The following is a 12,368-nucleotide window of genomic DNA, read 5'->3' on the forward strand; positions in this document are numbered from 1 at the left end:
TGTTTAAATTTCTTGAAGTGTCCTTTGAAGCACTGCTGAACTACTTTTAACAAATACTAAAACATCTTTAACCTGGGAATATTTCATTGGTGTCTATACTTTAAAATTGAGTAAGCGTTGTTATTTTGCAAGCAAAGCACTGTATACAGACCAGGTTTTGAGACTTCCAGACTAAGAGTCTCGAGTTCATGATGTGATCCGTCATTGTGATGACTACTGCTTACATACTATTTATGTGCCAGGTTTTGTTGGGTACTTTACACATAATCACTTATCTACTTTACACATAATAACTTATCTAATTCTCACAACAATCATGAGGTGGAGACTTGTCATCATACTTAGTGTGCAGATAAGAAAAAGGAGGCAAACCAAGGTTAAGTAATTTGCTTAGAAGCCAAGGATAAGTAAGAGAAACGAGCTCCGAATACTGTTGCTCTCCACCACCTGCAAGACAACCAAAATGGAATGAAACCGTTTCAAATAATGCCTCTCCCCTCTCTTTGGGAGATATTTTTCCTCTCTTCTGGTTTCTTTCCAAACCTGAAATTAATGCCACCCTCCCAGGCATCCTCATGGCCCGCGCCCCTCCCGGCTGGCTTCAGAACACACTCTCCTCCCCAAGGTGGAAGACGGGTTAACTGCCAGGTCGCCGGCGTCCCCTAGAGGTGGAGTGGCTCTAAACTTCTGGTGGCCAATGGCCACGATGAATAGAGAATTCTGCCCGATGAGGCTGAAAACCGAGCTTAGGTGGAGCCAGCAGACAGGGCAGAACAGCGGTGCCTACTGTGTGCGGCGGCTGCCAGAGGGAGCCATGAGCTGGACCTGCCCGGGATGCCAGCAACCCGTTTTCTTTGGTGAGGCCGGGCTAGGGAGGGGTGGAAGGTGGGTAGGAAATGCTTGGTTCCCTGAGGACGAGAGGGGCTGCGGAAGGTGTGGCCCCAGACCCCGGTTCCACCGGGGGAGTAGCGTTCACGGGGAATGGTGCCGGCCTCCCGGAGACACTCCCATCTCCTCTGGGAAGCCGTGCAGGAGGGGCTGAGGGGGGGAAGTACCACTGGCATTGCTTGGCCGATTCCCTGCAGCCCGGTTCCGCCTTCCCCCCCACGCCCCCACCCCACCCTCACCCCCCCGCAGCAGAGAAGGTGAGCGCCCTGGGCAAGAACTGGCACCGCTTCTGCCTGAAATGTGAGCGCTGCCGCAGCGTCCTGTCTCCCGGGGGGCATGCAGAGGTGAGGCCCGGCCACCCTGCGTCTGTCAGTCTGTCACGGTTGCCCAGGCACCAGACCCAGTTTCCAGCCCGCAGGCCCTCAGGAGTCTGCTCCCAAGAGCACTTACCTGGTGTGCTCCACAGCCCGGCCAAGACTTGGGGAGCATGAGTGCTGCTATAGGGTCCATGATTCAGGGTGTGGGGACAGAGGGAAGCAGCACCACTTCCTCACCTGCTCTTGCCCTTGCCCCCTGACAGCAGTGGCCATTTGGGGGTGCTATCCCTCTCCCACCTCTCCCAGCCTCACCACACCAGGTCCCTGGACATACACAACTGGCAGCTTTATCTTAGGGAAAGGTTTGTGGGGCACAGAAGCCCCTGGGCCCTGATCAACCCTCTTCCCTCTGCTTGTGCCTAGCACAATGGGAGGCCATATTGCCACAGGCCATGCTATGGGGCTCTCTTCGGACCCAGGGGTAAGTACCAGTTTGGAAGGTGGCCAGGGAGCAGCAGAACCCTCCCCATGAGTAGGAGATGAAAATTCAAGCTTGACCTGCCCTTTTCTCTCAACAGGGGTGAACATTGGTGGTGTGGGCTCCTACCTCTACAATACCCCCCCTCCCACCCCTGCCAGGACCATTCCCCTCACCCCCAGCAGCTTTAGCCCCCCCAGGCCCAGGACTGGCCTCCCCCAGGGCAAGAAAAGTAAGTAAGATGGTCCCATCTACTTCTCTTGACCCTTATCTAGGCTGGAACTGGGAGGGCTGGAGGGTGTCAGTCTCCCACACAGTCCTCTGCGTCAAAGAACTTTGTGCTTCACAAAGTTTTCTCCACTGCCCCTTTTTCTTTTCTTTTCTTTTCTTTTTTTTTTTTGAGATTTGTTTATTCATGCATACAAGAACTGGGGTACAGGCCAGATGCGCGGGAGGGTGAGAGGATTCACCAGAGACAGAGCGGAGAGCAGAACAGGCAGACTGACTGAGATACACTGCTGAGGGGAGCAGCAGGCGAGCCAGGAGAGGTCTGCTGCGCCATGTGTGTATCTCGACAGCCAGCTGGGATCGAACCTGCGCTGCAGAGGCTGTGGGCAGCTTCACAGCGCTGCGCTCAACCTGCCGCGCCCCCTTTTCTGATGTTCCTTCATGTCAGCTCCTGACTTGAGGTTAATTGGGCTTATGACATTATCACCCCCATTTTACTGGTGAGGAGACTGAGATCCAGAGAGGCCAAATGACCTTGTGTGATCACACAGCTGGTCAGCGGCAGCTAGCCTAGAACTCAGGGCTCTCAGGCCAGAACTCCAGAACGATGGAATGAATGACCTAGGAGTGACAGGGCCACTGGGGTGGGGCCAGCCAGCCCCTCACATTCTTCACCTCTTCTCTCTCCCCATTCCTTCCTCCAGTGCTCTGGAGTGAGCACTGATACTGTGCTCCCCAACACCTGACACCCTACCCCTGTCCCTGCCAGCTCCCATGTCAGCTCAGGTTTCCTGAGGATTGAGTTGCGGATGGGGTTGGGCTGATGGGCACCTGACCCTCTGGAGGGACAGGAAGAGTCAGGGATCCCTCGGGTAAATAGGGATGGAATAGAAGGTGGTATCAAAAGGAAATCAGACTCATGGTTGCAGAGTAACGGGCTCCTGGAGGAAGGTGGGCAGTGCTGGTGGGCCTTGTTTAGGTCTGACCCCCACGTCAGCCCTAGCTAGGGCCTCTCCCCCTTAAAGATCCTCCCCACATGAAGACTTTCACTGGGGAGACCTCCATGTGCCCTGGCTGCGAGGAACCTGTCTATTTTGGTAAGTGACCATGGAAAACTTGGGGGAGGGTGCATAGGATGGGCATCAAAGGGCAGGGAGGGTGGAGCAAGGCAGGTGGGTCCTCCTGCCTTCCCCTCCCCTAGAACCACCTCTCTCCACCACCAGCTGAGAAGGTGATGTCTTTGGGCAAAAATTGGCACCGACCCTGCCTGAGGTGCCAGCGCTGCCGGAAGACGTTGACCGCCGGTAGTCATGCTGAGGTGAGCAGGGCAGGATGGGTGCTTAAGTGGAGAGGAGGGAGGCTGGAGCTGGGAAGAGAGCCAAGCTAAGGCAGCTTTCTTTCTCTCTGTGTGTCCCAGCATGACGGCGCCCCCTACTGCCACATCCCCTGCTACGGCTACCTGTTTGGCCCCAAAGGTGGGCAGTCCCATCCCAGACACCAGGCCTAAAGTATGGCATGTACATGGTCTGTGGGGGATGTGTGGACAACTTCCCCTGTGGCCAAACATACCCTGAGCCCTTCCCAATTCCCTGCAGCCCCCAGCCCAGCACCCTCTAGTCCTAAGGTCCTTGGTGATGGGGCTCTCTCCCTCAGGTGTGAACATTGGTAACGTAGGCTGCTACATCTATGACCCTGTGGAGATAAAATCCAAATGAGATGCTCACAGGAGAGGTCACCCTAACTCGGCCTTCCACCATCCCCTCCGTGGTCCAGGAGGAGCTACAGAATTCTCCAGTCCCGTGAGGGTGGGGGAAGGTGGGATTCTGGTGGCCTGGGCCTAAGCCCATGGTAGACCAGAATCTAGACTTTCTCTGCCAACTCCTTCCCCATTCTTATCTGGGGACACAGTCCACCCCATTCTGAAGGCTGGCCTCCTGGCCTCCCTAATCCCTTTCCCCAGCAAATTCTGGAACTTCAGGGTATGTAAAAGTTTGTGTTTATTCTCAGCTTCTCCGGCTTCTCCAATAAAATATTGGCTCCCATTCATTTGACTCTTCTTTGGACAGAAGTCCTAGACAGTGGGTTGGAGGGTGGGGAGTGTGGGGGTGAAGGGATGCATTACCCTGCCTAGTGCCTAGGAGGTAGCAGGGCCATTCATGGCCACAAAAAGCTCGATACTCCTAGTCCCCTGGTCCTGGCATCGGGCAGCCCCTAGCACCACACAGTAGACAGCATGCCCACGAGCCCTGTTGGTACCAGAAATCATCAGAGGACAAGTCCCTTCTTTGACACCATCTCTAGAGAAGGATCTTGTTCAGAATCTCATTCGAGCGTGACAGCAGATAGATCCTGTGGTGAGGTCTGCTTCATTATCCATTTGAGAGATGAACAGACTGAGATCCAGAGAGGGAAAGCCACTGGCTTACGGTCACACAGTAAACTAGTGGCAAAGCTGGGATCAGAGTCCAGGGCCAGACTCAATGGCTTCCCATCTATGGCTCTTCCCACAGCTGCTCACCATTGCCCCAACACAAGGGGCAGCTTTATTTACAAAATTACCCCAGCCATGAGAGGAATGCCCACTTCATCCTGGGAAATCACTCTGTTGTTGGAGGCCAAATAATTAAGGCTGGCGAGCACAGAGAAGGGGCCATTGGTGACAACTCCAGCCCTGGGCAGGGGCTCAGTACCCCCAGCCCTGGTCACAGGGCCTGCCCTCTGCTCTCCCAGCCCCTGCTGCAGCGCTTCTGTGGAGGGCCTGCCCCTGGTCCTACTCAGTCATGGACCTGCTTCATGGACATCTCCTCCTCCTGAAGGCTGGATGGGGCAGTGGAGAGGAAGGAATCATGAGAAATAGCGGGGGAATGTGGGGGTGAGGTAGCCCTCCAAACTACCGCCCCAGCCTGCCCCGTCAGGCAACACACATATGGACTCATGTACACTTTTACATACACAGTTTACATACCCCAGGTCTGCATACTTGCATACATACCCCAATACACGCATGCAGACATGTCTTCTCTGAATCACACCTGAGGTGTCGGGTACCTGAGCCCCTATACCCAAATGTATGTGCTTAAACAGACACCTGTGTACACACCTCTTCCTTTCCACATCCTGGATGGTTTCTGGCAGCTGCGCCTGCCTTGTCTCTGGCAGCAGGAGGGCAGTGCAGGCAGCCAGCAGGGAGATTCCCCCGTAAGCTAGCTGGGGCAGCGATAGCCACACACCATCCAGCAAGGCCGCCAGGGGGGCTAAAGAGCCCCCCAGCCGGCCTACCAGTGCAGTCAGCCCCATTCCTGTCTGCCTGTTCAGAGAGAGAAAGGGGGAGAGGGGTCATGGTCCCCCTACTTGAAGTCATGCTTCATGGGATTCTTATCCTAGGCTGGACAGAGCCCCTTCTACCTAGACAGCTTAGAAACCTGAGTCCTCTCTCAGATGGTCTTCCCATCCATCCCCAGGCCAGGGATCTCCAAGCCAGCCCCCACCAGAGGTGGGGTCCCCCTTCTGGGAGAGGACAGCGAGGTGCCACTAAAAGAGAAGAATTCTCTGTTCAGCAAAGAATGGGGATGAAAGAAGGGTAGTATAGAAGGAAGAGGGTCAGCAGCTCCTTGAGGCCCTGCGCTGTTAGAAAAGGCACAAGGCTTTGAGAAGCAGTAAGTTGCCCACAGGCCTGTCCCACCTGACAAGTTATCTGAAAGGACCCCAGGTCTTACACCCAGAGAAACCCCCTCGGACAGCTCTGCCTGGGCTGTGGTGAATGAGATGGGACAGGCAGGACAGGGCTTTTTCTGACTGTTTTCTTGTTAAGGAGTTCCCAAAAGGGGGGTCTGACCCTGCTCAGGTCATTTAGTAAATAAAAACCTCCACCTTCTCCAGACTTAGGCCAACAGGGATGGCTCTGATTAGCTCTGAATTTCCCAGCTAGTGTAAGAAATGGGTGAGAGGGACTCGGGGGCAGTGCCTGTATGTGGGGGTGTTAGTAAGATATGTGACTAGCAAGCCCTCCCCTTAGGCGGGTTGCCAGGACCCAGGCGCCCCCTCACCTGAGCACAGTAGGGTACAACTCCGAAGTGAACAGGTAGGCAGTAGTGAAGGCAGCTTCAGAAAAACCTTTCCCCATCACCGCCAGGGCGGTGCTCCAGGACCCCATTTCTGGAGGTAAAGGGGCCAGGCAGTGAGTGGGCCTTTGTGCAGGGCCCAGGGCTCCTGGGATGGGTGGTGTAGCCTCTCAGTAGGCAGAAACTAACTCTTTGAGCAAGGCTTCCGGGACAGGGAGGGGGGTGGAGGTGGACTTCTTGGCCAGGAGGAGGGGCCTCTGACGGGGCTCACCAGAGGGAAGCAGCATTCTGATGCCCAAGGCCAGGGCAGTGCCCAGCAGCGTTCCCGCCTGTGTGAGGCGGCGTCCCACGTGGCGCACCGACAGGTAGACCAGCAGCTTGGAGGGCAGCTCCACGGCCCCGAACAGCAGCTGCGTCTGGTACACGTTCAGTCCCAGGCCTGACACATCCAGGCTCAGTCCATAATAGGAGAAGTTTACGCCAAACCTGAGGACGCATGGGGCTCACAGGGTGGCTCAGGGAGCCCTGGCCTTTTAGAGGGACCGCCTTCCTCACCTTCAGAGCCTACTCCCTGGGACCTGCCCTGTCCCATAATGCCCCTGAGTATGCAGCACTTGCTAGTGGCCACAGCCCCTTTAAACTTCGTAGCAGTCTGATGCGATCTGAAATCAGTGCCCCATTACAGCAGGGGCCCGAGGTTCCAAGTACTAAGTGGCCTGTCCACAGAGGTCTCACAGGAAGGAGGCGGCAGTGTCTAGATTTGAACTGACCTGTCTCTGATGCCTGCTGCCTTTTTTTTTTTTTTTAAAGATTTATTTTATCTGGGCCTCCCAAATAAAATAGGTTGCACAAGGGGTTAAGACGCAACCTATGAAGCTGTCCGCAGCCACTGCAGCACGAGTTCAATCCCTGGGAGCTACCCACATGGTGCAGCAGACCTCTCCTGTCTCACCTGCTGCTCCCCTCAGCAGTGTATTTCAGTCAGTCTACCTGTTCTGTTCCCCACTCTGTCTCTGGTGAATCCTCTTACCCACCCCACCTCTGGCATGTACCCCGGTTCTTGTATGCTTAAGTAAATAAATCCTTTTTTTTTTTTTTTTTTAAAAAAGGAGGCCCTGGCCTCCTTCCTGTGAGACCTCTGTGGACAGGCCACTTAGTACTTGGAACCTCAGGCCCCTGCTGTAATGGGGCACTGAGTGCAGATCTCATCAGACTGCTATGAAGTTTAAAGGGGCTGTGGCCACTAGCAAGTGCTGCTTTTTTTTTTTTTTAAAGATTTATTTATTTATTTGTTTGTTTATTTATACAAGAACTGGGGTCCAGGCCAGAGGTGTGGGGGGCTGAGAGGATTCACCAGAGACAGAGTAGGGAACAGAACAGGCGGATTGACTGAAATACACTGCTGAGGGGAGCAGCGGGTGAGACAGGAGAGGTCTGCTGCGCCATGTGGGTCACCTCCTTGGTCATGGATCGAACTCATGCTGCAGTAGCTAGCAATAGCTTGAAATCGCTGAGACTTTAACCCCTGAGCCACCAGGGAGGCTCGCCTGCTGTATCTTGACCTTCCCCAGCCTGATCTCCTCCAGCCCCCATCATCTTGCCCACACCCTCTCCCAGTCCCCCTCCTCACCACACCACCATGCAGCACAATGAGATGTGTCGGAGCCGTGGAGTCCGGAACAAGTCTAGGTACGAGGTTCTTCGGACCACGCGTTCCCCAGCTGCCACTTTGCTCAGAGCCTGTTGGGGTAAGAGGACAGTTTGTGACATCAGAGTTGTCTGCATGTCCATACTAAGGCATATTGCTCTCTGTGTCTCTGTTCTCCCTTCTGCTGTAGCAGGGGTGGGGCTGCACTCAGGGTTGAGTAGGATGGAGGGTGTAGACCACCAGAGCCAGGTGGGACACCCTAAAATTTAGAACGATCCACTGGTCACAGGGAGTTTTTCCGGCACACATAGTAGGCCCAGGATGGGGTGCTTGATACAGGCCACAAAAACACATACTCATCCTCACCTCCCGGCTTAGGCCATGTTCACCAACGGAGCGCCTATTGAGCCTGGCACAGCGGAGCAGGTACCTATGGGCCTCTTCCACGCGGCCCTGGGTCAGAAGCCAGCGCGCTGACTCAGGCACCCACCTGGGGGACGGCAGGAGGCCCTTCAGTCAGAGTCAGGACCCTAAGTCATGTCTCCCTCCTCGGCACCAGCCGTCAGCCCCAGGCTCTTGCTCACAGTCCCCTCAACCTGGAACACCTTTCCAGGCCCCGCTCCTCTGATGGACTGCCATTCAGTCTTTGAAACCCATTTAAAAGCCACCTCTTGCCACATTTCCTTGCTCAGGCTTAGGTCTCCACAGCCTGGATTCCCTTCCCTGCTCAACTGAACAGGCCTCACCCCTAAGACAGCCTCTAGCACCAGCCATCCACTGGTTCCACGGGTGGCAGGAAGACGTAAAATGAAGGAGAGATTGATGTCCAGAGACACATCGAGAGGCGTCATTCAAAGCCAGTTCATTTTGGGGAGGCAATGAGATGTCCACCCCACCTGGTCTCCCGCCTCCTGCTGGGAACACCACCCCCCCACCCCCCATCCCTCCTCCTCCCCACCCCCCACCCCGCCACACTGCACCCATACAGGCCCTGTCCCGCCCCAAGGGACCCTCCTCAGTTTGCTCTTGGTTTGTCTCTCCATCGGTCCCTCGTGTCACTCATGTGTCCATTTCCATCTGTCCCTCTGAATCTGCCCTTTAGTCTGGGCCTGTCACTATTCTGACCGGTTCTGCTTCTCCATCTCTGTCTCTCAATATTTTGTTCTCTGTCCCTCTGCTGCTCATGTCTGGTGCCATCTTCTTTCTGTTGGTCTGACTCTTTCTCTCTCTGTCTCTTTCGGTTTCTTGGTCATGGACCATTTCTCTTCATCTCTCAGTCTCTCTCTCTAGTAATCTCAATAGCTGGTTAATTCTGTCTCTGGCTTCCTATCTCTCCCATTTCCCAGCTGCCCACAGGCCTCACCAGAGGCTGAGGATGCCTGGGGCACAAGGCAGGGTGACAGCCAGCAGAAGCCATCGCCAGTCCCGTATCAGGTACCCGACCAGTGCCAGCAGCATCACACCCCCTGTCCAGAAGGTGCTGCTCAGGACACCTGCCACGGTGCGGTGTCCCACGTCCAGCCACTCCAGTTCTGGGCCCAGGGCAGGGCCGGAGACAGGAAGACAGTTAGCAAGGGCCAGAAGGGCTCAGCCTCACCCTTGACCACTGCCTCCCTCCAGCCCTCTAGGTCCCACCCATTCTTTGCCTGCCTCACCCAGGGGCATCACGATGATGGTGAAGCCAGCCAAGGCTGTGCCAGTGAGGGTGCGGGTGATGGCGAACATGGTGTAGCTAACTGAGGCCGCAGATGCCAGGCCCAGCACCAGGGCACTCACATAGGCTACCAGCAGCAGACGGCGCCGCCCATACCTGCAAAGGGATGGTGCAGGCTCAGCTCCCTATGGCCCCAAAATGAGGACTAGGCCCACACCACAGGTAGGGGGAGAGGAGGGCTCCCATCCACTCCCTTATTAGCCCCCCCACCTCACCCCACCTGTCCGCGAGGTATCCGAAGGCCACAGCCCCCACCAGCACACCAGCGAAGAAGAAGGTGGAAGTGGCTCTGTTCAGGCCTTTCCGCTCACACACCAGGTCCCACTGCAGGGACAGGCAGGGAGGGGCCTTCCGTGGGCACAGGCCCTTCTCCAGGGGCACCAACCCTGCTTCTCCATACCCTGGGACCTCCTGAGGTCAGTGGTGCCACCCTGGTACCTCCATGCCAGATAATAAACCCCTAACTATTCACCCCAGCTCGGGGGTGGGAGACTTTGCCCCTCCTGAACCTGCAGCCTCATCTTCTCCCTGAGGAGGGCTTTCGCCATGGCAATAGGAGTCCCACTCTGTCCCTGAGAAACTTGCCCCCCTGCACTGGCCTCCAGATGAAGGCCACCTGTCCCACCCCCACCTCTACTGCAGAAATGCCCTTCTCAACTGTGTGCCCCAACTCCCTGGACCCTTCTCAGCCCTTCCCTGCCTGAACACCTCCCAATTAACAACAGCAGCTCCAAGTAGGGGCTCCTTACCACAAACCAGGAATTTAGCTCAGAGCTTTAAAGCCACAGGCCGCCATCAACGGCCCACATAGCAATCACCCAAGGCAATGACGGACCCGTCCCACTCACGTGTCCCCCAAACTCCTGGCTGGGTACCTCAGTCACAATGGTGGAGGAGAACTCCGAGCTGTTGTATTCCCAGCCCTGAGGGCAGGGCTCTGTGGAGGGCTCACCCTCCAGCTCCCCAGGACTCTGCTCCCCATCCCACAACGTGGTGTTGGGGAGGGCCCTGGGGTGGGAGAAGCGCAGGCAGGAGCTGAGGGTGCCGTCAGGCTCCCGGGGCAGGTGGGCCTCTAGCCATGCTTCCTGGTGGCTGATGTTGGCCGGGCTCCCAGGCAGGACACAGCGGTGGGCAGGCACGGCCGCCAGGAAGATGGGCAGGAGGAAGTGCATGGGCAGCAGCACGCGGGGCAGAGCCAGCAGGGCCACGTTCCACAGCTGGAAGGGTCCAAAGCCGCCCACCTGGTCCAGCAGCTCCTCGAATCCCATGCTGCCCGCCCACCAGCCGTCCCCAAGGCCTCCTGCTGCCTCTGCAGTGCCCAGCACTGCTCAGCCCACCCACCACCTAGACCCTTGGACTCTGGAGGGGGGAGTGGATAGACTGATGAATGGAGAGCCTGCAGGCAGAATCCAGCCCTCAGGGGCTGGCCCAGGACTGGGCCCTCCCCAGCCAGCCAGTCTCCAGGGATCCCTGCCTGTAAGGCCAGTGCTGGGGGAGGAGCTGTCATCCATTTCGAGGTCACCGACTCTGTGGTCTGGGACTTAGATCTCTTAGGGCTCGGGACCAAGTGGGGCAGCCTTGGGCCACGATGAAGGCAGCTGAGCATGTGGGAGGTGAGCCAGAGCCCCTTGGTCAGTAGAGCACCAAGCACCCTAAGAGGAGGAGGCTTCTGGGGCACGGTGCCGGCTCTCCCTGGATGCCCTTTGTCTTACCAAGTCTTTGGTCAGCCTTGCCTGGCTGGCAGCCCAGGAAGAAGACTGAGGGCCAGGTCCTGACCAGGAAGAGGGTTCTTTCTGATGAGCCGCGAAGCCTCCCTGTAGCTTATGCCCTGTTCCGAGATACCTGGGATTACACAGATGGCCTGGCCTGGCCTCTGGGGCGGGGGGTGGGGGGAGTGGGGTGGCTGGGGGGGATGGAGGGGGATTTCCCATGCCCAGGCACCTCCCTCTTCCACACACAGGTGCTCTTTCCCTATACACAGTCCCCCCCATTTGCCCTCTGCTCCTGCTTTGCTACCTGGATTATCCTGGGGGGCTGGACAGGGGCCAGAGGAGGAGGGGCCATGCCAAGGTCCTGCCATAGTACCTGCACCGCCTGACACTCAAGATTTGTCTGGCCTTCCCACTCACCCCGCATCATAGCCCCTGCAGTCACCGCACTGGACGCCAGCACCACCGGCTTTATTCTGCTGATTCTCCAAACGCCGGGCTGCCAGAGCGGAGAGGTTGTCGAATTGTGTTCCAAGGACTTCAGATTTCTAAGCTAATGGACTTCTAAAGGTGTTCTTTGAGAAAAGACCAAGTTGAAAGTGTTTGAAGAATACTAATTTAATCTAGCCCCCACTTAGAACAAATAAGGAAATGGGAGCAGAGGGTGGGGAGAAGGGGGTGGGGAGACCCACAGTGACTCAGCAGCAGAGTTGAAGAGAGAACCCGGGCCCCTCACTTGGGCACAGGCCTTGGACCCACACCGCTGAGCTGGAGCTCTTCCAGGGGGCAGCGGGCTGGTGCCCCAGGAAGCTCTGGGATCCGGCGTGAGCTTAAGTGGTGCTAATAGGCGTGGCGGCGGAGGCAGTGATCTGGCGGTGGTAGCAAGGGCCATTAAGCGAAGAGACCTGTTGAGTCTCCAGTGCATCACAAGACTTCCTTCCGGGGAAACATGCCTCTCACACAGACCTGTCCTCAGCGGGCTTACAGTCGCGCAGGAGGGCTAAAACAAGTGACACCTTCGTCCTGCCTTCAATCTCACCCCCCCCAACCAATTTCACACGCCTGCCCCAAGGAAAAAAAAAATGTTAATGCTTTAAACATTTTTTTTAAAAGATTTATTTAGTCATACATACAAGAACCGGGGTACAGGTCAGACGCGTGGGAGGGTGAGAGGATTCACCAGAGAGAGAGCGGGGAGCAGAACAGGCAGACTGACGAAGTACACTGCTGAGGGGAGCAGCAGGCGAGACAGGAGGGGTCTGCTGCGCCATGTGGGATTCTCGCTGGCTGGCTGGGGTCAAACCTGCGCTGCAGACTCTGTGGAC

General features: G+C 56.5%; 2 protein-coding genes across 4 annotated transcripts; one reads left to right on the forward strand and one right to left on the reverse strand.

Annotated features, from left to right (window-relative positions):
- Positions 1 to 814: 814 nt before the first annotated feature.
- Positions 815 to 3,626, forward strand: CRIP3 (cysteine rich protein 3; the record flags this gene model as incomplete). Of its 2 annotated transcripts, XM_084228938.1 has the most annotated exons (8): positions 815 to 857; positions 1,138 to 1,232; positions 1,629 to 1,686; positions 1,784 to 1,915; positions 2,937 to 3,008; positions 3,135 to 3,229; positions 3,329 to 3,386; positions 3,565 to 3,626. In XM_084228938.1, 8 exons carry the CDS (start codon positions 815 to 817, stop codon positions 3,624 to 3,626), a joined length of 615 nt encoding a protein of 204 aa, XP_084085064.1. The 2 variants fall into 2 exon arrangements, with proteins under 2 accessions (XP_084085064.1, XP_084085065.1); XM_084228939.1 differs by lacking the exon at positions 1,784 to 1,915.
- A 1,059-nt stretch (positions 3,627 to 4,685) lies between these two features.
- Positions 4,686 to 10,602, reverse strand: SLC22A7 (solute carrier family 22 member 7; the record flags this gene model as incomplete). 2 transcript variants are annotated; one of them, XM_084227973.1, is made up of 10 exons in its annotated part: positions 4,686 to 4,728; positions 5,012 to 5,218; positions 5,958 to 6,066; positions 6,244 to 6,458; positions 7,603 to 7,712; positions 7,987 to 8,110; positions 8,984 to 9,152; positions 9,276 to 9,430; positions 9,555 to 9,658; positions 10,210 to 10,602. In XM_084227973.1, 10 exons carry the CDS (start codon positions 10,600 to 10,602, stop codon positions 4,686 to 4,688), a joined length of 1,629 nt encoding a protein of 542 aa, XP_084084099.1. The 2 variants fall into 2 exon arrangements, with proteins under 2 accessions (XP_084084099.1, XP_084084098.1); XM_084227972.1 differs by having other exon boundaries at positions 4,686 to 4,740.
- Positions 10,603 to 12,368: the final 1,766 nt, after the last annotated feature.

Source organism: Talpa europaea (assembly GCF_964194135.1).
Source record: "Talpa europaea genome assembly, chromosome: 2".
Lineage (NCBI taxonomy): Eukaryota > Metazoa > Chordata > Mammalia > Eulipotyphla > Talpidae > Talpa > Talpa europaea.